The sequence below is a fragment of the Rattus norvegicus genome, chromosome 19 (assembly GCF_021556685.1).
Source record: "Rattus norvegicus strain SHRSP/BbbUtx chromosome 19, alternate assembly SHRSP_T2T, whole genome shotgun sequence".
In the NCBI taxonomy this organism is placed as follows: Eukaryota; Metazoa; Chordata; class Mammalia; order Rodentia; family Muridae; genus Rattus; species Rattus norvegicus.
In genome coordinates, this window is record NC_141552.1 from 72360350 (window position 1) to 72385784 (window position 25435).

Here is a 25435-nt window from a genome sequence, read left to right on the forward strand (position 1 = left end):
ACATTTTCCTTGTATAACTGTCTCCTGAGATGCTCTGCCAGATCCTGACAAATACAGAGGCAGATGCTCCCAGCCAACCATTGGACTGAGAACAGGGTCCACAATGGAAGAGTTAAGAGAAAGGACTAAGGTTGCTGACGGGTTTGCAACCTCATAGTAAGAACAACAATATCAACCAACCAGACACCCCAGATCTCCCAGGGACTAAACCACCAAACAAAGTGTACACATTGAGGGACCCATGACTCCATCCGCTTATGTGGCAGGAGAGGCCCTTGGTTCTATGATGGCTTGATGCCCCAGTGTAGGTTAATGCCTGGGTGGGGAGGTGGGAGGGAGTTGGTGGGAGAGTGGTAAACACTCTCATGAAGGCAGGGTGTCGGGGAATGGGATAGGGAGTTTCCAGAGGGAAACTTGGAAGGGGGATAATATTTGAAATGCAGATAAAAGAAAATAACCAGTAAAAAGGAAAATAAATTGCAAAAAACTGAGCTTCACAAAAGTGAAATCTTTTGTGAACTTAAGAATATTACCCAAAGACAGGAACACTCAAAAATGGGAGAAAATGGAGCCAAATCAACCATTTCATACAGTTTTAATATTTACAATATAAAAAGAAACCTTGTAAGCTAAGAAATAGGAAAGATAACACAATTAGATAAAAGACTAAAGATCTGGTAGATGCTATTCCAGTAATCATACAATAACCATTAAGTATGTGGTAAGAAAAGAAGCTTCACATATCGAAGGACAGATACTATATAAGTGATAGCCCAGAAAGGAGACCAGAGATTACCAGACGTGGGAAGGGGGAGGGTAATGAGAGCTATCACTTTGTAGCCATGAAAGGCCATGGAGATAGATATCATGATGGTCACACAACTCTGTGGGTGTACTTACTGGCATTGAATTGAATTAAGTCTGTTTAAATCAACTCTTGCTTAAAATCATAGCCAACATGGAAGTCCTGACTGTGTCTGAGGATCCCACTGCCACAGGGGATATGTAAAGGCACTTCCCCTAAAAAGCACAGCGTTGAAGCTGCCATACTGTAAAACTCAACAATTTCACTTTATTTGGAAAGTTCAGGCCAGACAACGCAATATAAGTAGGATATTCAAGACAGATATGCATAAAGAATACCTTTATCTTTGTTTTATACATATTATGTATCAACAAATCTTCAAAGAACCTAGCAGAATACCAATTATTCAATACCAGAAATCGTACTCTTTTGATACACCCAGATAGACCAAGAGCTTATGATGCTAAATATATTCTTGGATCAGGCAAAGCTGTTATTGTGTAGAAGTTTTAGTTAAAATGGAGTCTGAGTAATATAGTGAGACTTCATCATTAATTCCGACATAACTCCAGTATTACTTGGGACAAAGCGATGTTTGTATTTAACAAGGTTCTTATTCAAAGGATATGTTTTGTGTTATATAACAGAAAATCCTTTTTTACCTTCAGTGTTTTCTGCTTTTTTCTGTTCTGACTTTCCAGCCTTAATGATAAAAATTGTAAACAATTAGAAATAATGCACAACAAAGCTTCATTTAATTTATTCTTTTGTTAGGACACTTTCACCCTAATCTGTGTTTTCATCACAAAAACATTTGATTTTTTTATTATTCCCTGAACTCACTAAATAAAAGACTGTAAACAATATGAAGATCAGAGCTACAGCTGGGGACACTAAGTATATTGAAATGGGCAGGCAGTCAACCAACATTACAGTTCTTGATTAAAACTCCATTTTGCCTGCTTACTTCTTTAGACAAAACTCATGGCTTGCAGAATTCTTTCCATAAACCTTCACTAATAACATCTCTGGTAAAAACACATTGTGGAGATATGTCACATGCACAGGAAATGTTTAGACTTTCTTTTTCCCAAAATTTTTGGCCCTAAAAATGTCATAACTAAATACTTTTCTAAGTAAAGTAGTTTTTATAGTTTTCCAGGTTTTAAGTATATATAAAATTACTCAAAGTGATTATGGTTTCATAGTCAAACCTTTTTACACTATAAAAATAGTTGAATTTTGAATAAAAATTAAAAATTTCTCTCATCCCTTGAATTATGCCTTTTAATTCATCATTAAATCAAGCAATGTTCTGTCAATACCAATTAGAAGGTTTTACATGCTAAAATTTTTAGACTTCTCAAATTTTATTTCCAACATTGTAAATATAAACCAAATGTATTAAAAACTGCACTTGTTATTCCTTAAATAAGAATATATTGATAAGATTTTAACCAGGAACTATTCAAAACACTAAAAGAATCTAGGACCCTAAAATAAGCAATTTTCAATAAACTGTACCACACCTTTACCATTTCTTTAGTGTGAACAGGACGTGATTTCAGGGACCCCATTTCTGTGTCATTTAGCTGGGTTGATTCTTGGTGCTCTTCTATTAATGGCATCACTGTAAATGACTTAAAGGTCCCCTCTGAGGCTGAGGGATCTGCATCAGCCCTTTTCTTCTCTGATCTTTAGAATTACAAAATATCTAGTGTTAGATTAGGTGGTGAACATTGGACTTGTAACTGAAGAGTCATTATTGACAAAGATATTAGACAAGCAATTTTAAATATAATGCATCAACTAATCAAAGGTAATTCAGATACAAAATTGATGTCATGAAAGTCAAAGATGGTAATGAATCTTGAGAGATTTAAAATGAAAACACAAAAAGTGCATTTAAAATATTGCAGTACTCATTCATGATAACAGGGCATAGAATAAGCAGGCTTGGCTAGACAAAGATGAATGTAGGATAATCTGGAGGATATTGTTTAGTCATATTTACTTGAGTTACAATTTCATTTCAAAATGGAATAAAAATTTCTCCTGAGAAATTTTAACATTAAAAGTGTTTTTTTTTAAACTAAGTCAACTCCAAGTCCAGATTTAGTCCAGATATTTAAAGTAAGATTTTCTTTCAAGGCAAGGAATCATGTTTTCTTTCCCACCACAAGGCATGATAACAGCTCTTCAGTTTCTAGAACCAGAGTTCTGCCTGTTTACTCTCAGTTTATGCATCTACCAATATTCAATGTCAGGTAATAATATAAATGGTATAAGCATCCACGTTTTCTATAAAACTCAACAAAACCTTCCTTTTTATTAGAGAGCATCACTAATCATTTGTCTTTGAGCAGTATTAACCACGTGCTAATGGTTTATCTTAATCAGACAATACTTTGGTTGAAATAATTATGTAATGCTTGTTGCAAAGTCTCTAAAATAGTTCAGTAAAGTGGGTAAGAAATTTCCAAGGACAGAGTTCTGTGATAAAGTTATAAAACAGGCTCTAATATTACAGAGAATGAGTGGCTTCCTCTTCCAAATTGACAAGGGTAAATTTTCACCCTCAAACATGACTTACTAGTTTTTTTCTAGTATTTAAAATGACTAATTATAAAATACATATTCTTCTAGAGGTGATTTTAAAGGCACATACTAGAGAACTATTATCATGGGGATGTTGAAGCATAAAATGGTTCAGGTGCACACTGTGAACTGATGTTTACTTACATTTCCCTAGCTGTTGTAGTATCAACCACCCTTTCTATTACTAATGGTTGCATATAGCTATAAGAAGAGAATATGATATTCCTAAAGATTTTGATGCAAGGATTTGATTTGAAGACAACACTTGATTTAAAGAGGCAAATCATCTTGTATAACATACACATACTGGTGTGAACCTCATTTATAAACATTTTCTCACACTCTGGCATTTCCCACTTTTCATCTTCTGTACTCATAAATGATCACTGGATAGAAGAACTAAGGAATGTGTGCTGGAAAGGTGAGGAGAGAAAAAAATGCTAAATGGATGCAATTGGTGGTAGATTTTAGCGGACATCACATCTAAGATGTGGAAACAGGAATGTTTTCAATACCTTTCTGTGATACATGAGGAAGGAGGTAAAAAGATTATGGGAAGTAGTGTAGACTCAAAGAGAATAACAATAAAAATGTGATGAGAGTGATGTACATTTGCCCCATCTTGGTCTAATTTATGTCTTATCAATTTGTGTCATTCACCATGTACCTCAGAATATGTCTCTTTCTAGCCATCACCATACTAAGACACGAAACAGTGCAGCAGTGTAAATTGAGGCACATGCTGTAACAATGTTCATGCAGCTCAGGAGAGCACTCCCTATAGCTTATATAATGCTGTTAAGGACAAAGCACTTTTTGGGTAAGACCCATGTTAATTGTCCATGTCTTGGCATTGTAACAGCTTCACACTGAGTTACCAGATGTATGATTGTCATTACAGACACACCATCAACAAAAGTTCTTATTACATGAGCCATTTAGGCAAAATAGAAAACTGCTTTGCTTTCTTTTTCCCAAGATCCTTTTTAGGATAACTTTGCTTAACTCCATTTCCATACTTTCAAAACACATTCCAGCTACATCTCTCCTCTTTAGAAGGGAAAAAAACTCTCACAAGTGTTATTGTATGTGGGACATAAAACCATGCCAGGAAGTTTAGTAAGGTAGAACACTTTAGTAACGTAGTAAGGTCGAGACCCGGAGACTTGGTGGGCACACACTTAGGATTAGGTGACTCCCAGATCCCGGCTAGACTCCTGACTTGGAATATGTGCCATACTTCTCACATAAAAGAGACATAACCATAGGTCATGTAGGCTCAAGTCAGAGGTCTCCATGCTAATGAGATACCTAGAGGCCCAGAGAGCATAGCCAGTAAGCTTTCCTTCCAGACATTCCTCATGCAAAAGGTATTTAATTTCAGGCCCATCCTGAAAAGTGGGGTATGATTTTTACACATTCATCTTCCACCATGACAATAAATGCCTTTTAATAAATTGAGATCCACCATGGGGCACCCTTCACCTAAAGAGCCACAGCCTAATCTCTAGAAGAAGGCCTTTCTGTTCTCCCAGCCTCAACTGTCACCAAGCCTGCCAGAGTCAAACCAAGGACAACATTCACCATGGGAAAAACCAGAGCTCCCCCTTTCCCCTGCTCTAACTATACCCAGCCTGAGGGCCCCCACTCCATTCTCAGCTCTTCTGCGATTCCCAGTGGCACCTGAATATCCAAGAGTCTGGGAACCCCATGTCCTCGGCCTTGTCGCAGGCCTGGGGACCCCCAAACCAGCTCCAGCTTTCTCATGACTGCTCCTCCCAACACTGGAACACTGTCCTGGTGTTTCCCTACAGCCCACAACCCGCCCTGGTGGCAGCATGGGGTAAGAAGATCAATCAAAGTCCCCACATTCCACCTCCCCAAGCAGTTGTGCCCTGTGGCAGAATTATATATGCTGATAAAAATTTATTATCAGTGCAAGTATAGACGATTGAACTTGGTATTATCTGTTATAATACAAGATGTGGAATACAATCATATATAAAAAAATCTAAGCATCAATGTGTATAATACATTAAAGTCTAAGATAATCTGAAAAAAAAATTTTTCCGGAGCTGGGGACCGAACCCAGGCCCTTGCACTTGCTAGGCAAGCGCTTTACCACTGAGCTAAATCCCCAACCCCCCGAAAATGAAATGTATAGAAAATTTGAATACTATAAATGTAAAACTCAATAGATACCATAAACTTTGTGTTGTACACACATGTGTGTTCAGGTACATAAGTATATATGTGGGCATGTCTGTGGAGGCCAGAGGACAACCATGAATATCATAATTTAGGAACAATGCCTACCTCCATTGAAACAAGGTGGTTAGGGATCAACAGCTCAAACTTAGGCTAGAATAGCTGATCAGAGATCTCCAGGAACCAGTGATTTTGCCTCTCTAGTGCTGAGATTACAAGTGTATACCACCACTCCTAGCTTCTGTATACATGATTCTGGGAACCAAATTCAGATATTCCTATTTGCAAGACAGACACTTTACCAAATGAAATAGTTCCCTAGTCCTATCACAAATTTTTAATAGATTAAATATTTGCCATTGGTCAAACAGAGTAAGTAACATATTGTAGGCCCTTCTATTAAAGAGAAGCTCAAAAGGTTTAGTAGTCTACATTACTATAAGATTGTAAAAGCCAAAGTTTAAAATACTTGAAATAATTAATGAAGAAAAAAATATGGATGGCAGACTACCTGATAAAATCCTATTTGTCTTTCTGTTTCCTTCTGTGCCCCGAGCTGACTCTGTGCGATAGTTCTCTGTGCCTGGATCCCGAGGTGACCCTGTGCAATAGTTCTCTGCATCTGGATCCTATTGGGAGAGAGTTGGTCTCCCAGGAGTGCTGAAACACCTGAGAGCACAGGTAGGACTACCATTTCTGTTCTGAGGAACCTGCCTGGAGCCCTCGGGATGCAGGAGCCTAGGAGCAGTCTGGGACAGGATCCTTTTGGTTTCCCTGTGCACCCAGCACTGACCCTGTTCCACAGCTCTTGGTACCAAAATCCTGCTGGAAGAGAGCTGGTCTCCCAGGAGTGCTGATGCACAGACTTGCAAGAGGGTCAAGCCACTGTCAGAGAAGCAAATCCAACTAACACCAGGGATTACCAGATAGTGAGAGGCAAGTGCAAAAAACTAAGCAACAGAAACAAAAGGCCACTTGGCATCTTCAGAGCCCAGTCCTCCCACCACAGCAAGTCCTGGATATCCCAACACGCAGGAAAAGCAAGATTATGATTTAAAATCACATCTCATGATGATGTTAGAGAACTTTAAGAAGGACTTAAATGACTCTCTTAAAAAAATAAAGGAGAGGGGTTGGGGATTTGGCTCAGTGGTAGAGCGCTTGCCTAGCAAGCACAAGACCCTGGGTTCGGTTCTCAGCTCCGGGAAAAAAAATACTCATGGTAAAGAAATAAAGGAGAACACAGGTAAACAGGTAGACTCCCTTAAAGAGAAAACACAAAAATCTCTTAAAGAATTACAGGAAAACACACACACACACACACACACACACACACACAAAACGGTGAAGAAATTGAACAAAACCATTCAGGATCTAAAAATGGAAATAGACACAATAAAGAAATAACAAAGGGAGACAACTCTGGAGATAGAAAACCTAAGAAAGATCTTAGGATTAATAGATGCAAGCATCACCCACACAATATAAGAAATAGAAGAGAGAATCTGGGGGGCAGAAGATACCATAGATTGACACAACAGTCAAAGAAAGAGCAAAACATAAAAAGATTCTAACCTAAAACATCCAGGAAATTCAGGACACAATAAGAAGACCAAAGCTAAGGATAATAGGTATAGAAGAGAACAAAGATTCCCAACTTAAAGGGCCAGGAAATATCTCCAACAAAATCATAGAAGAAAACTTTTCTAACCTAAAGAAAGAGACGCCCATAATCATACAAGAAGCCTACAGAATTCTAAATAGATAGGACCAGAAAAGAAACTCCTCCTGTTGCATAATAGTCAGAACAACAAATGCACAAAACAAAGAAAGAATATTAAAAGCAGTAAGGGAAAAAGATCAAGTAACATATAAAGGCAGACCTATCAGAATTATACCAGACTTCTCAACAGAGACTATGAAAGCCAGATGATCCTGGGTAAATGTCATACAGACCCTAAGAGAACACAAAGACTAGCACAGGTTACTATAGCTATCAAAACTCTCCATTACCATAGGTGGAGAAACCAAGATATTCCATGACAAAACCAAATTTACACAATATCTTTCCACAAATCCAGCCCTACAAAGGAAAATAGAAGGAAAACTTCAACACAAGGAGGGAAGCTACACACTAGAAAAAGCAAGTACGTAATCTTCTTTCAACTAACCCAAAAAAAGATAGCCCCCAAAACAAAATTCCACCTCTAAAAGCAAAAAATTATAGGAAAAAACAACCATTGGTCGCTTAAATCTCTCAACATCAATGAACTCATTCTCCAATAAGACATAGACTAAAAGACTGGATACATAAACAAGACACAGCATTTTGCTGCAGGGAAATGCATCTCCGTGACAAAGATAGACACCATCTCAAAGTAAACAGCTAGGAAAACTTTCCAAACAAATGGTACCAAGAAAAAAGCTGGAGAGGCAATTCTAATATTGAATAAAATCAACTTTCAACCAAAAGTTATCAAAACAGATAAGGAAGGACACCTCATACTCATCAAAGGAAAAATCCACCAAGATGAACTCTCAATTCTGAATATCTATTCTCCAAATGTAAGATCACCCACAATCATAAAAGAAGCTTTCGTAAAACTCAAAGCACACATTATAACTCTCCCAAAAATAATAGGAGATTTCAACACCCCACTCTCATCAATGGATAGATCATGAAAACAGAAACTGAACAGAGACACAGTGAAACTAACAGAAGTTAAGAACCAAGCAGATTTATCAGATATTTATAGAACATTTCATCCTAAAACAAAAGAATATACCTTCTTCTCAGCACCTCATGGAACCTTCTCTAAAATTGGACATATAATCTGTCACAAAGCAGGCCTCAACAGATACAAGATGATAGAAATAATCCCATGCATCCTATCAGATCACCATAGACTAAGGCTGTTCTAAAATAACACCAAAAGGACAGAAAGCCCACATACACATGGAAGCTGAACAAACTCTACTCAATGATAAAGTCCTTGGTCAAGGAAGAAATAAAAAAAAGAAATTAAAGACTTTTTAGAATTTAATGATAATGAAGGCATATGTGAAAACGTATGGGACTCAATGAAAGCAGGGTGGAGAGAAAAACTCATAGCTCCAAGTGCCTCCAAAAGAAACTGGAGAGAGCACACATCAGCAGCTTGACAGCACACATAAGAACTCTAGAACAAAACGAAGCAAATACACCCAAGAGGAGTAGACAACAGGAAATAATCAAACACGGCTGAAATCAACCAAGTCGAAACAAAAAGAACTATACAAAGAAACAACAAAACCAGGAGCAGGCTCTTTGAGGAAATCAAAGGTAGATAAACCCTTAGCCAGACTAACCATAGGGCTCAGAGACAGTATTCAAATTAACAAAATCAGAAATAAAAATGGAGAGATAACTATAGAAACTGACATATCCAAAAAAAAATAAAAAGTCATCAGATAATACTACAAAACCCTATATTCAACAAAACTGGAAAATCTGAAGGAAATGGACAATTTTCTAGAGAGATATCAGGTACCGAAGTTAAATCAGGATCAGATGAACCATCTAAACAGTCCTAAAGAAATAGAAACAGTAATTAAAAGTCTGCCATCAAAAAAAAAAAAAAAACAAAAAAACAAAAAAACAAAAAAAAAAACCAAAACCAGGACAAGATGGGTTTAGTGCAGAATACTATCAGACCTTCAAAGAAGACCTAATACCAATGCTCTCCAAAATATTCCACAGAAATAGAAACAGAAAGAACACTGCCCAATTTATTCTATGAAGCCACAATTACTCTTATACCTAAACCACACAAATACCCAACAAAGAAAGAGAACTTCAGACCAATTCCCCTAATGAATATTGATGCAAAAATACTCAATAAAAATTTTTCAAACCAAATCCAAGAACAAATTAAAACTATCATCCATTATGATCAAGTAGGCTTCATCCCAGGGATGCAGGGATGGTTCAATACATAGAAATCCATCAACATAATCCACTATATAAAAAATTCAAAGAAAAAAAAACCACGTGATCATCTCATTAGATTCTGAGAAAGCACTTGACAAAATTCAACACCCCTTCACGATAAAAGTCTTGAAAAGATAAGGAATTCAAGGGCCATAACTAAACATAGTAAAAGCAATATACAGCAAACCAGTAGCTAACATTAAACTAAATGGAGAGAAACTTGAAGCAATCCCACTAAAATCAGGGACTAGACAAGGCTGCCCACTCTCTCCCTATCTATTCAATATAGAACTTGAAGTCCTAGCCAGAATAAACAGACAACAAAAGGAGGTCAAAGGGATACAAATTGGAAAGGAAGAAGTCAAAATATCACTATTTGCAGATGATATGATAGTGTACTTAAGTGACCCCAAAAATTCCACCAGAGAACTCCTACAGCTGATAATTTCAGCAAAGTGGCTGAATTCAAACAAATCAGTAGCCTTCCTCTACTCAAACATAAACAATCTGAGAAAGAAATTAAGGAAACAATACCCTTTACAATAGTCACAAATAATATAAAATACCTTGTAGTGACTCTAACCAAGCAAGTGAAAGATCTGTATGATAAGAACTTCAAGCCTCTGAAGAAAGAAATTGAAGAAGATCTCAGAAGATGGAAAGATCTCCCATGCTCATGGATTGGCAGGATTAATATAGTAAAATGGCCATTTTACCAAAAATCTACAGATTCAATGCACTCCCCATAAAAATTCTAATCCAATTCTTCATAGAGATAGAAAGAATGATTTGCAAATTCATTTGGAATAACAAAAAACTAGGATAGTTAAAACTACCCAAGTTACAATTCACAAACAACATGAAGTTCAAGAAGAAGGAAGATCAAAATGTGGATACATCAGACCTTCTTAGAAGGGGGAACAAAAATACTCCGAGGAGGAAATATGGAGACAATATGTGGAGCAGAGACTGAAGTAAAGTCCATCCAGAGACTGCCCCACTTAGGGGATCCATCCCATATGCAGACACCAAACCCAGACAATATTGCCAATATCAAGAAGTACATCCTGACAGGAGCCTGATATAACTGTCTCCTGTGAGGCTCTGCCAGAATTTGACAAACACAAAGGTGGATGCTTGCAGCCAACCATTGCACTTAGAAGGGGTCCCCAATGGAGGCGTTAGAGAAAGAACTGAAGTAGATGTTGGGTTTTGCAACAATATGAACCAACTATACCCCCCAGACCTCCCAGGGACTAAACCACTATCCCAATAGAACACAGGGATGGACTCATGGCCTCCATCCGCATATGTAGCAGAGGATGGCCTTTACAGGCATCGACGGGAGGAGAAGCCCTTAGTCCTGTAAAGGTTTGATTCCCCAGTGTAGAGGAATGTCAGGGCAGGGAGGTGTGAGGGAGCAAGTGGGTGGGAGAACAGCCTCATAGAGGCAGGGGTGGGGATGGTATAGCGGGTTTCTTGAAGTTAAACTGGGAAAGGGGATAACATTTAAAATGTAAATTTTAAAAAATCCTGTTTGTACTAATTCACACAGTGATAATGATGACTTTGCACCTAGTTTTAAAATTCTTGGCAATTTTAAAAATAAAATTTAACTGTAGATAACTTATGTAAAACTATCTAAACTTACATAACCCAAATTATTGTAATAGGAAAATTATCCTTTGACAGGAATGATGAACAGGATTGCTCTCCAGTGGCCTCTCTTCTCCATTTTATACATTGGTTATGACAAGGTCTTCTGTGAATCCTAAAATAATGGATTGTGAGTGCCTTGCACAAGCCTCTTTCCCAACAAATCTCTATCTCTCTTTCCAGGAATTACCTATTTTTTCTGTGAATTTATAAATTACTTGGTGGATAGACTCCTCCCCCTCCAGTACTTTCCATTATTCCATCAGATGCTCCTAGTATAAATACATACTGTATAGCTATATGAGAGCCTAGTAATACTACATGTGTTCTGCTACTGCTTTTCATAAGGTTTTCAATGAAACTTACTATATGGAGGTGAGCCGCATGACACATCTAGCAATTAGTGCTTTTGAAAATAGAAGCTTTATGCCATTACCAAGATGGGAAATGACCCATGTGAAGCTTTACCCCAGACAAACCATCACTGAGTCACTGTGGCGCATATCCCAGTGATTGTGTTGTAGCCTCAAAAGCTCCAAAAAGATCACACTATCTGGCCAAAGCAGAAGCAGAAATCATATACTCACAGATATGGCACAGAATAAACTGAGGCTAATAAAATGTCCACAGAAATAGAAATGTTTCTTGGAAACATTAAAGCAGAGGCTTGATAAAAATTTCAGAAATGATGTACTCACAAGTTGATTCCCAATTCCCAAGTTACAGACATTATATGATGCAAAGACCACTGTGGTTGAACTCCAAAGCAGCTGGAATCTGGTTGTAAAGGCAGTCACTTCAATAGGAAAAATGAGTTTCATTTTTGTCCTTACTACCAAGTGAATACAACATATTATTCATTTAAAAGATATACATCATCCTTGCAAAAGGACATTCATGGGAGTCTCTCCTAAATTAATCACTCCAGGAACTGGAGTGTCTATCTTATCTCTGTGGAACATTAACAGATGTGTTTGTTAGGTGTGCACATGTCTGACTCTAAGAAATGGCTGGAGAGCATGCTAAGGGAAACAACAAATGTGTTTCTATTCCAGACAGGAGCAGACACCCACAGTAGTTTTCTGTGGCTAGCCAAGAATATGAACGTTGACTCTGTAGTTTTCATGATATTGGACGGCCACCTAACCAACCTGGTGACCCTGCTGATTGATATCCTCTATTCTATTGGTCAGAACTGTAGAAACCAGCCTGTTCAAGACCAGGTGGGAGCCAGAGGCAGTGGACAGACTTATGGTAATGGGACTCTAGTGCAATGGGAAGACACAGCACAGGCAGCTCTTCATCTCTGGGTGGCATGGGTGGCTCTCTTACTTTCCCTTCTGACTGGCTAGAGATGGTTTCCCAGAATTGCTCAGAGAGGATCATGTGTATATTGCTCTGCCTTCATCTGCCTTTTCATAACACGGCCACTTCCATGACCAGGATGTTCTCCCCTGTATGTGGTTGATTTAAGTATTCACTATTCTCTTCCAATTCCCCTATCATTGGTAAAAAGGTATGTGAAGAGGGGTCCCTCTCTGAAACACTTTCCATGGTGAATCCATTGTGTGTTCACCCAGTTTATGAACAATTCTCCACAGAATAATTTCTTCCTTGCAAATATTTTTACCTCTGTAGCTTCTTATAATGTGGATTCCTCTCGAAAGCCTACCTTTTGTACGTCACTAATAATAGACCCCCTGATGACAGTGTAAAGGGCAGCATTGAACTGAGTGAACTAGAAAATAGCCTCTGGCATTCACAATATTAATACAAGCTTTCACTTACAGAAGTATATCTTGATCAAACTGGGAGAAATACATTTTCACAGTTATTTCATAATAATTAGATCTAAATTATCATTCCCTATTGGTCTACAGCTAGTGGCTGGTTTGGGAGGATGTGGAGGCTTTGAGACATAAGGACCGACTGGAGGAAGCCGGTCGCTGTGACATTGTGCGCTCTGCTGGCTTCTTCTTCCCTTGGGTTGCTTCTTGTATTTGGAAATAGTGATGAGAATAATACGGATGAGGATTTTTTATTATTTTTAATTTCTCTTCTATTCTAGACTTGCCACATGTATGTTTGTTTTATATATTTTGTTTTTCAACCCACCTCCTGTTCAAATGTGGGCATAAGAAAAGGGACTTTATCTGGCTTTGCTGTGCATGAATTTTGTAACTAGAGAATATTCAGCATTTGAGAGTAACAAAAAAATATGGTAGTGAATGGTAGATTAATGAAGGAAACTTAGCAGCTAATAATTTATTGAGAAAATCAGCATAGAAAACTTTGTTTTCGGCATTTTGTGATTTATAATAAGTCTATGTAGTATTTGGGAGCCTAAGTTTCATGATAATATTCATAATAATGAAGGTTGGATGTGTGATTCTTAAAAGTGAAATACCAATAAATAGGATATAACTTATAGTTATATTCACATGTCCTATCATGTGAATTTCAGTGTAAAATGTTTTAGAAAAACTAACAATGCATATATGGGAGACAGTAAACTATTGAAATCTGTTGTCTGGTTAAATATTTGTCACTAAGTCATTTCCTAAGCCAAAATTAACTGCTAATCATGCCAAGAGCAGAAAAATGTTCTTTATTGCAAGTAATGTCATATATCTGCTGAGGTGGGAATCTCCTTCTGGTCCTGTCCACTTTCGGAAGGTCAAGGGTCTTCTGAAATACTTCACAAATTCTATTTGGATTTAAGCACTGACTCAAAATGAAGGTTGGTGAATAATACTGTCTGCTGTGTGCTTAAAATTTTGAATTTTAAACACATTTAGCAATATTTAAAATGTAGTTGTTAATGGGCAATTCTATAAACTATACTAAGCAAAAACGACCTATTTCATGAATTATTTCTCAGCATTGCCATTCGTCTAGATCCCCAACAAAACAAATTTCTAGACTTTTCCTTGTGCACCGCATGCAGACTCTAAAGAAGTTCATGAAGGCCTCGAGATCTGTCCATACGGAAACAGCTATTATAACATTGCCTGGTAAAGGCCAACCCCATTCCCTCTGAATAAAGACCATATAACTCTCAGTCTAGCCAAACATGCTGCACCCTCTCTGGTGTTCCACACCTGTTCACACTTACCTGTTTTCCTGCTCATACAGCAAGGACAATACATACCCTGCACCTCAGCAGACTTTTTGCATGACATAGAGTTTCTACATCAAAAACAAACTGAATGAAAAATAATTACAACGATCTTCTGGGAATTGTACAATGGATTCTTCCCTGACAATATGCTCCATATTACCTATCAGCCCCAGTGATCTCTTGTTTCATTCACTGGTCTCCATTATGAGTCTCAAATCTGATTGACTGATGAAAATGAATGAGTGCAACATTGCCAGGAAAATTATTTAAAGTCATACAATCAGGTAAGTAAATTTTTGCTTTTTTAAAGTAAATTTATTTGAGACAGGAACCCACTCTGTAGCCCTGGATGGCTTGGAACTCCCTATATCGATCAGCCTGACCTTGAGTACACAGACTTCCTTCTGAGAGCTGGGATTAAAGGCATGGAGAATTGTGCCCAGCCTGGGGCTGCCTTACTAATGCCTTCATTCAGACTAGAGAGCCGCCATATGATACAGTTTTTAAAGCCCACGTCTCTGTTCTCCAAGATGTGCTTTACTAAGGTAGTCAATGGGTTCATTAATAACACCTCAAGGCTCAATGTTAGAACAATATTAAATATTACCAATTTTTTCAGGTGACATATGCAGACAGTGCCGCATTTCAAAGGCCTGCAGTCTATCATGTTTCCTTAGGGAAACCATAGAGCTAGTTCACTTACCACAATCCAAGCATGAGTATGACAGCCCCCTGCTTTATTTCTCTTTCCACATAGTTCTTAAGCTGGGTAGGAATCCATGAGGAGTTTATTTATCAGTTCTTTTTCTTATGGCATTACAATATTATAATGCTGACCAGAACATTTTAAATGTAAAAGAATAAATTAGAAACCCTTACCACAGTTAGATAACAAGAGAAAGGATAAGGAACTCACACACACACACACACACACACACACACACAAACATTAAAAACAAGGCCAAATACTTGCAATAAAACATAGACGCCCATATGACCAGGCATTCTCTTCTATTTTCTGCAAGGTAAGCAACGTAAAAATTTTATGTGTGAAGTTTTCTATAATTAATGGGGAATAAAGCAATGACAGGGTGTTTTGACTCAGTAATATAGTAACCTAACTCCTCTGAAAGAATCTACTTCCCCTTAAGCAGTCTGCCTGGGAGCACTGCCCCCTACCTGAGCAAGTCTGGTAACAATCACAGTGTGACCATCAAAGAGACTCAAGAAGGAAAACTGTAATATTTATTTGGGTGAATCGAACAACTCAACTAGTTTCACGTTCCCATATGCACCAAGATGCGAACGGCTGTGACAACAAGTTTTATTGAGTTGTTTGTAGATTTATGTCCTGTAGTTTGATAACTAAATTAAAAATAAGACTCAGCTGACCTCAAGCAGTATTACAGAGCAATAGAGATAAAAACTGCATGGTATTGGTACAGAGACAGGCAGATAGACCAATGGAATAGAATTGAAGACCCAGAAATGAATCCACACACCTATGGTCACATGATCAAAGAGAACAAGGGAAGCCCTTGGTCCTGTGAACTGAGGCCCCAGTGAACGTGATTGTTGGGGGGAGGGGGTAATGGGGGAGGATGGGAAGGGGAAGCTCATATAGAAGGGGAGGGGGAGGGGTTAGGGGGTGTTGGCCTGGAAACTTGGAAAGGGAATAATAGTTGTAATGTAAATAAGAAATACACAAGTTAATAAAGATGGAGAAAAAGAATAAGACTCAGTTACCACTTTAGAAATCTAATCATACATTAAATCTAACACTTAATTTAAAGCTATTTTAAACATTTGAGTTTTTAATCCCCCCTAATTTCCAATTTTTGACATCTAAAGTTTAAAACGTTCTGAATTTAAAGTTAGTTGTCCAAAGTAATAGCACAAAAGCAAGTGATGATATAAACAAAGACGCACTTTGGTATTTCTACACTTAGATATATAACTAATAAAACTATGAAAACACAGAACAAACACAAACTATTTTACCTTTCACCAACTGACCTTTTACTCTGATCAGATGAGGTCTGTAATAAGACAAAATTAAATTTACATATAACAAATATTTGGACAATGTTTTAAACGAGTCACATAAAAATGTTCAAGGTAATTTTCCTCCCCCACCCCATGTTATTTTTGTTGAGATGGGTTCTCTCTATGAAGCCTTGGTTAGCCTGGAACTCACTATGTGGACCAAACTGTCTTGAATTCACAGAGACCTATCTGCCTTGGCTTCTCAGACGATGGCATTAGACGCGTGCATTATTGTGCCAGGCATCAGGATGGTTTTCTTAACATGAGAGTCATATAAGACAAATATGTTACAAAGACTGAGAAATTATAGGATGAGATTAAGGAAGAGCTGGCCCTGAAAATGCATTTCTTAATTAAAAGTCTATAGGCTATAATTAATTATATTGTTACAAATATAATAAAATAGATTTTATGAGATAAAATTATTTAAATTTATCTATATTATTTTAAATACACTTGCTATAGTTTATTATGCTAATGCACTAGCATAAGGGTATTTTAACAACATATATTTTAAATATATTAAGAATGTATACTCGAAAATTTATTGAGGTATCTGATTAAACTGAAACCTGTGCCCAACAAGTGTGATTTTATTAATAGACAAATTCCTTTAAACAATAACAGGCGTTTTTCTGTAACACAGATGGTGACACTCAGTGTCACTGCAGGCCTGAACATCACATAACTTCGCTTCTTTCATAAGAACTTTCTTTACCCACAAACAGCAGGACTTTTGGCAGTTCACCAAAACGGTTTCCTTTCTTAGACACTGTGCTAGTCTGCATCTCTAATCTTCCTTCACCTGTCCTAGCAATTCATCGTTTGTTTTCTACATAATTACAGACTTACACATTAGTCCTTAACCTAAAATCTTAATCTTCCACGGCTCCTCCTGATGAGTATTTTAAGCTAAACTGCTAAATTTGTGCTCAGTTTAAGAGTTTTCACAATCTCACTCACTCTGCTTTCAGCATGCAGCCTCTCAACTGATGGGCATGCTCTCAGCCTGGTATTCATGCCAGGGATGGAACCCTCTTGGGTATAGATTTGCCATAACCAAAACAAATGCAGAAGATACGGTAAGATTGAGGACATGTCACTTCCGAGATCAAGCATGTCTCTGTCTCTTATCTCTCTGACTTTGCCTCTTCATTGTTGCTCTCACAGCTTTTGTAAAATTGTGAACACAGTGTTTTGTGGACAGGCGTCTGTGGTATTTTCTCGTTACTGTTACAAACTTCAGGTGTGTGCACACCTGGATCCTAGATCACAAATCTGAGGTAATCGTGTTTGCTGTCTAGGCCATGAAGTTCCTTGGGAATTTATTATGCAGCCCACAATAACTGACTGGATTGGTACATTTCATTCTTCATCTCTTTCTGTAACCAGAAAACTTGTAGAAAATAGGGGGAAACGAGTATGAGGAACAAACTAGGAAGAGCCTGAACACAGCAGAATACATAGCACTTTCCACTGACTTACAGACGACCTGTGTGGCTACAGGGGAAGGTACACTTTAGTGTGCACTGTGACCATCGCTGTGAGATATGCACAGAGACCTGGGCGCTAATCAAAGAGGCTCAGATCCCTGGAAAGGATCAGACCCTACAAAGCCTGAGTTCATGAAAGCCTTTTTGGGTTAGGGAAGGGTAAAGCTTCTGAATCCACAGTGCTAGGGGAACAAGATGAAACATTCTTTAGGACTCTTCTCTATAATTTTGTGTTTATATTGAATTTTATCCATTTTAAGCAGAATATCTTTAGTTTTAAAACCTTATTTTCTTCCTGTTCTCAAATAAATGCTTAAATCAGCCCCCAAAATGGACAGCTTCCAGTTGGTATTTAGGATGACAATGAATCCATACATCTAAAGAGTAAAAATTAAAACTCCAAATAAATAGAAAGTAACATACAAATAAAGTAAGAACGATAGGAAAAACTTTCCTGTAAATCAGATACTGACTGCTTTGGTCAGTGTCTGCCTCACCTGATCCTGCCTCTGTCCAGCGGACTGTGTGTCACTCTTCTTCAGTAGGGAATCTTTTGAATCTTCAACCTTAACCTTTGATTTACTTTGAGACTGATCCAATTTTGTTTTACTCTTCTCTTCTTTGATATTCTCCGTCTTTTGTTGTAGGACAAGGTTGAGTTGAGACTTACTTCTTTCAGCTTCCTGATTGTGAGAAATCAGTTTGTCAGTTTTAAGTCACATCTCCCCCTAAAAGCACATACATCAGGAGTCTGTGCACACTGACACCTGCATTCTCTCTAATCGACCTGGTGAAGTTAAATTATACCATCAGATACAACTCAACAGGTTTTTTTCCCTCCATCTTTATTAACTTGGGTATTTCTTATTTACATTTCAATTGTTATTCCCTTTCCCGGTTTCCAGGCCAACATCCCCCTAACCCCTCCCCCTCCCCTTCTATATGGGTGTTCCCCTCCCCATCCTCCCCCCATTACTGTTCTGCCCCCAACAATCATGTTCACTGGGGGTTCAGTCTTGGCAGGACCAAGGATAACTCAACAGTTTTACAATTGGAATTAAACTATTTGCATATTGGAAAAGAGAATTAAAATTTTTTCCATTTTTATTGTAATAAAGCACAGCCCAGGTATTTTCCCAAGTTACCATCTTGAAAGCCATGATGAGCAATGGAAACCTAAAAGGAATTCTAAGGGAATGTTTACAAAACCAAGTATCAGAATTTGTTCTACAAAGAAAAACTTGAAAACTAAAATTCATACCAAAAAGCCAAACAAACAAAAATCCCCATCACATAGAAAAATTACACAATATGTACATTTATGCTCTTGTATATTTATGCATACCCTATGTTATGCTCTACACACAGAAGATGGTCTTATTCATTCAAAATGTCATAGTCATGCAACAAAAATATATATTAACAAAAATAGGTAACTGAATATGTTTAGTAAAATTACATTTTTAAATTTTCAAATATTTTATCAGTGAACATTTTGGTCAGTCAGTTTTTGCACATTTTTTTTCTTTAGGATAAATTTTTAGTAGTAAACTTGATAAATGAAATGGTTACGTTTCCCCAAGACTTTCACTGAAAGTCCTTTCAAATCCTTTCAAAGTCCTTTATTTCCTTTCAAATAAGTAACAATTCATGCTGATATAATAGAAATATGGGAAAGATTACAATGGCATATACCCACAAGCATTTAATATATCTGTAACTTAGTCTAACAAAATTGTAGGTGAAAAGCATCTATTCTCTAAAATTTAATAATCAATGAGGTCGATATATATATACATATACATATATATATATATGTATGTATGTATATGTCTGTGCTTTATTAAGCATGTTTGTTTTTAATCACAGTTTAGCAGTTTAGCTGTTTGGGTTTTTTTGTGTATCTCAGGGAAGTTTAAGATATCTTCATATAAAATATTTGATACTAACTATATTGTATATGTACCTGGGCAGGAGTCCCAGACTCATGGCTCTTCCTAAGCCATGCAGAGCAGCTAATATTTGTAATAGAAAACCTAGGCCGTTATGACTTGCAAACCAGAGATCGAGGGGGAGGACAACTCAAACCATCATCTACAACTTGAGCACTGATTGCCCTTACCAAAGCCTCAGGATTTACGTTACAGCAGCCACACAGTAGCTCCTGAGTGACTGTGACTCCAGCTCCAGGGGCTCTGGCACCATTTTTATCTTCTGAGCCATTGCATGCACATGACACACAGACAGACACACAGACAAAACATCTACACACTTAAACTAAATAAAAAAATTAAATTAAAGCTGTAAACTCAAATTTATCTTTTGGGTAATAATCCTCAGGAAGGTTTGCTTTACCAGGATGTCTGGTCTTTTGACATTGTGATATTTAGTTTTTGTCATTTTGACACAAACTAGAGTCACCTGGGGAGAGAGAGCCTCAGCTGAAGAAATGCCTCCATCACATGGGTCCGTGGCCATTCCTGCGGGGCACTTTCTGGATTAATGGTTAATCCAGTAGGCCTCAGCCCATTGTGGGTGGTGCCACCCCTAGGTAGGAGGTTCAAGGAAACTAGCGGAGCAAAAGCAACAGTCAAGACAGAAAGCTGTTCCCTCCATGGCTCCTGCCTTTGTCCCTGCTTGAGTTCCTGTCCTGACTTCTCTCAATGCTCAGGACATGTAAGCCAAATAAACCGTTCCCTTCCCAGGTTGCTTTTGGTCAGTGTTTTGTAACAGCAACAGAAAGGAGATTGGAAAGACACTGACATGACATTGTCATCACATTCACAGCTGTCCTGGGGTGCAGACAACTCACACCGGTCACTCTGTGGCCAGAAAATAATACAATTCTCAATTATCACCAATGTTCATTTGTAACTCTGGTGTTCTAAAACAATCAATACTGTATTAGCCTATCTTTTCCATAAATGCTTACTCTGTGTGACTATTTTACCTTCTATAAGAATATTTAGTACTAAAAGTTGTTAAGTACTCTATGTCAGATTAATTTAAAGCTTCCCTGCTTTACATTCAGCACCAGAAGTGGACGTGCTTTCATCACTGAAATCTTACAGTATACCTTCATTTTGGATGAGGATAGCTGCCTTAATTGTACTTCTTTTACATCACCGAGAGTCTTGTCCCTTACACATTACAGGAGTTTTCTTATGCTCAAAAGGAATTGCATTTGCCTTTCTGTGCTGATTTCTTTATACTGATGCATCGACTGGCGAAACATGGCAGACTAAAATACTGATAATACATAGCTTTGAAATTGGGAAATTTAAGTCTCTTCACTCTTCATCTATGCACCTTCAAAAAACTACATGTTAATTTGTTAAATGTTATCCTACATCATTTTAATTTTTTTCCTTGTGGAAAGGTTTAATGAGAGAAGAAGAGTAGAAAAGGAGAGGAGTAGAGACTGGCCATGAGCACGTGGAGGGAAGTGGGGAGAAGAAAGGGGAGAGAAAGGACAAAGGGGAAGAGGGAAGAGTAACAGCCATTATAACTTTTTGCATTACATTTTCTGAATAATGTAATTGAATAAACATCTTGGATAAAAATATCTTTTGATTTTCAATTTACTGTTTTATTCTAAAATCCAGCCTCTTTGTTCATAGCTTCTCTTTGAAATAATAGAATTAATGAATTGTCTTATATTTTTAAATAAACTAAAAATAATGTTTTATATAGACTAAAACATTAATACTTTTCTGTGTTCATATATGAAATGTTTATATCTCATTTTAATTTTTGTTTGGCTAGAACTAGGGAAAGAGCAGAAACAGACAAAACACTCATTGTATTAAATTTAATTGGAAGGACAAGGGCCAGGTCTTCCTTATCCTTATTCTTATCCACGTGTATGGGCTTCTTGGTGAGGGAATGACTGAGTGTGGCTATGAGCACATCTGTGTGCAGTTGCCTGTGGCGTCCACTAGAGGGTGTCAGATCCCTGGAGCTGGGGATAAAGGCTGTTGTGAGCCTTCTGGCATGAGCTAGGAACCAACCTCCAGCATTTTGCAAGAACATTATTCACTCTGTGTGTGTGTGTGTGTGTGTGTGTGTGTGTGTGTGTGTGTGTGTGTGTGTGTGTGTGTGTGTGCGCGCGCGCGCTGGAGTATTTCGCTTTTTAATAAATTATTATTGCCTCGGTTCAGCCACAGCACCAGGTACTGATGCAAGTACAAAGGGTGGTGTTGGCAGTTGCAGGGGCTAAGTAACCCACTTTTGGTAAATTTTTTAACCCTTTGCTGTTCTGAGGCCAAAATACTCTGGCTTCTAGTAATTAACTAATATTCATAGCAGCAGGGGATTAAGAAAAAAAGAATTCTTAGTTTCTCTTTGTCTCAAGAGTCCCTGGCTGGACAGGAGAAAGGCTTGGAGTTCATTAACTGTTCATGAGCTAGAGAGAAAAGAAAAGGAAGAAAGGGAAAATTCAAGCGCACACATAGACATGTATACACACACACACACACACACACACACACACACTTTCAATAGGCCCAACCACCTGTTAAGCAACCCCTTTAGTGTTAATGCATATGTATATACATACACATATACCTAGACACATATGCATAGACATATATATTTGTCCATGTATGTGTATATGTATACATGCATATATACATTTGGTAGATGGGGAAAAGTTCTATTATAAAACTACATCATAGATGAAATGTTACATAAAGGGGGAGTTATAGAAGGATGCGGATAGTAAGTTCAGAGCAGTGTTTCATTGTATAATCTCATTATAAGTTTAAACAGTTTGACATAGCCTTGCTTTACCATAGTGCACACCTATGGCTTCATCCTTGGACCTGACCTAGAATGAATGTTTTTCCTCAATCACAAATTATTTTAAAGCCTACTTTCTTATCCTACTGCAACTAGTCCATGACACATGAAGGTTTACAGAGCTTTATTTGCAGCTTTATTCTATAGGGTGCTTAAGGTTACTTGTATCAATTTAAGAGACCTATAAAATGATTATCAGAAACTGTGAAATCACATATAATCATCTCTATAAGCATTACTATATGCGAGTACATCTTCATGATGATCTGCAGGAAATTTGTCCAATAGGGTGGGTTGGAGCCCAGGATCATTAGACTATGTGATAGTGGTAGGAAAATGGCATATCATCAGCAAGAAGAAACCCTGGGGTGATGTCTCTAAGGACCTGCATCTCAGAGGTCGCCTATCACAGGTTATGCAAAACTGTGGGTCATCTCTAGAAAATTTACTTGCAAACTTTAGCCTTTCCTAGAAGGTTTCTGAGAGCTTATTTTACATCCTGCTCACATCTTCCCCTCTTGCCTCTCTCCTGTCTCCCAGTCCCTTCCTCTCACTTCCTTTCCCTCCCCCTTCCACTCATCCCTTTCTTCTTCAATACAGGCTAGGGAAGGCAGCCCAGTTAAGAGAAAGGGATTCAAAGGTAATCAATACAGTCAGAGATATCAGTCTTAATCATTGAGACATCTCTCCTGCCTCTGAGTAGTATTTTACTTCCAAATAAGTTGTGTATCTGCAGTTTGAAGATTTCTTTACTCATGAAAAAAGCCTTATTTTCTTTCTGGATTGCTGTTCCAGAAATGAAAGAACATCATGGTCTATTAATAAATCTGCAGATATAAATGTCTATGTGCAACAATGTATTATTGTATTATATATGTATATGTGTGGCCATATGTGTACACACACATACACACACATATGCACGCACATGCACATGCACATGCACACACACACACATGTAAACAGATACATACTCAGTTTATAAGATTAAAGCATTCATTTGGGAATTCCCAGTGGGGCATTCTCTTAGCTTGCTTAGAGGTGTACACTCACCTCTAAAGCCCATTTCAGTTGTTCTTGAAGGGTTTTTTTCTCCAGTTTCAGGACTTCTGCTTCTTGCTAGGGGGTAAAGAGAAAGAACAGGTTTCAGTCAGGTACTTTTCAGATTTAGTTTTTTGTGGTTAGTGCATATAACATGTATACAGATTGCCAGTATGGTGATCTGAACACATCTAACTGCTGAGTTCTCCTATGCAGTGGTGGATACAACTAGAAGCTATATCTTCCTGTTGATTTCCCACACTCAAAATTACCATGAATCTTGCACATTAGAACGACTATAAATGAAACATTTTCATTTCATTCATTAGGTCTGAAATATGTAAGTGGAAATGTTTGAAGTATTGTTAGAGGAATCTCCAATTTTAACATCTAGTATAAATTATACATTCAGGAAATCACAGTGGATGAGAGTTTGAGAACTATATCTAAAGCTCCATGTATGGTTTCTGTTTGTCACAACAAGCTCCTTGAGGACAATCTCTGCCACATGTAACCCTGTGCACTACACAGAACAGAAGCACCAACACTCATGTGTGAACAAGGGTAAGTGGCCCATGGAGGAAAAGAAGGTCTAGATTACTGATTTCGTGGCTTTCATTTTGAGAGTAAGGCTTATTTGAGCCATAGCAGTCTCCCAAAAGCTTACAAAAGCCTCTGTTTCTATAACTTACAAACAAGGGCACTGTTTGGGACAATCCTAACCATGGAAAGGCTAAGTGAAAAATCACATAAAGGAGGTAACTGAAGACAAGAACCCAGTAATCTTGTATAAAATCTGTCCAAGCCTCCCTGTAACCTATGAACCACACACACAAAGTAAAGACTCAAAACAACCTGGCAAAATCTAACAGGATTAAAAAAAAGTCTGGATAGGTACATAGTTTCCACTCACACTCCATCATGTTCATGATATAATAAAGGAAAAATACCAGTCATCAAAGGGACATAGTAGATTCTGGAATTTCAACACCCTATTACAATATCCATGAAAAATTATAGTAAACTAAAAAAATGTACTTACTATTATCAAGTTAAAAGAAACCAAGAAAGATACCCGAAGACAACCCTGATTTTAAAATGATCACAGAGCACTTTCAATGCAGCCATCAGACAGTGCCCAATGTCTGTGAAAGAAGTGACAGTGATCTCACCAAACACAAGCTGCAATAAATGTCCCAATGTTTACAACTGTAGCATCCACAATTATATCCTGGTTATAAAACTGAATGTATGGACAGAATAGCAAGTTAGATAGGACAACGAAAAGGTGAAACCACTTAGATCTATCAATGAAAATATGTAAATACAGAAATAAACCTTTTACAAACATATAAAGAATATGTAGAGTGACATCAGATTTCTACCACCCAAGGAAGTGTATTTTCATACAGGAACAGAAAGAAGCAAAAACATGTTTGGCAAAAGTTACATACTCAAGATGCTGAGCACATGTCGACTTAGTGTGCTAAGAACAGTCATGTGCCATGCAACTAAGCCAAACTGTTGACAAGCAATGAAAAAGAGAAAAGAAGAAAGGACTCAAACATCACACAGGAAAATGACAATTTGAAGGCTGTATCTCATGAGAAAAAACAGTAAAAATTAGAAACATCTTTACAGTGTATAACACTTCTAAATTTTGTTTTAAAAGGTAATTGTTTTAAGAAAACATTTGA

The 25435-nt window shown here is 37.6% G+C and overlaps 1 protein-coding gene across 16 annotated transcripts in view; it reads right to left on the reverse strand.

Annotated features, from left to right (window-relative positions):
- Ccdc7a (coiled-coil domain containing 7A) overlaps nt 1-25435 on the reverse strand; it is a 410770-nt gene that overhangs the window by 298280 nt on the left and 87055 nt on the right. For 15 of the 16 annotated variants that reach the window (XM_087595057.1, XM_087595068.1, XM_087595055.1 and 12 more), the window contains 5 exons: nt 23751-23816; nt 18395-18580; nt 16375-16397; nt 2335-2500; nt 1468-1507 (listed from right to left, as the gene is read on the reverse strand). In XM_087595057.1, coding sequence (XP_087451183.1) covers nt 1468-1507; nt 2335-2500; nt 16375-16397; nt 18395-18580; nt 23751-23816 — 481 coding nt within the window. The remainder of the gene's footprint in view (nt 1-1467; nt 1508-2334; nt 2501-16374; nt 16398-18394; nt 18581-23750; nt 23817-25435) is intronic. The other variant, XM_087595056.1, reaches the window with a different exon arrangement.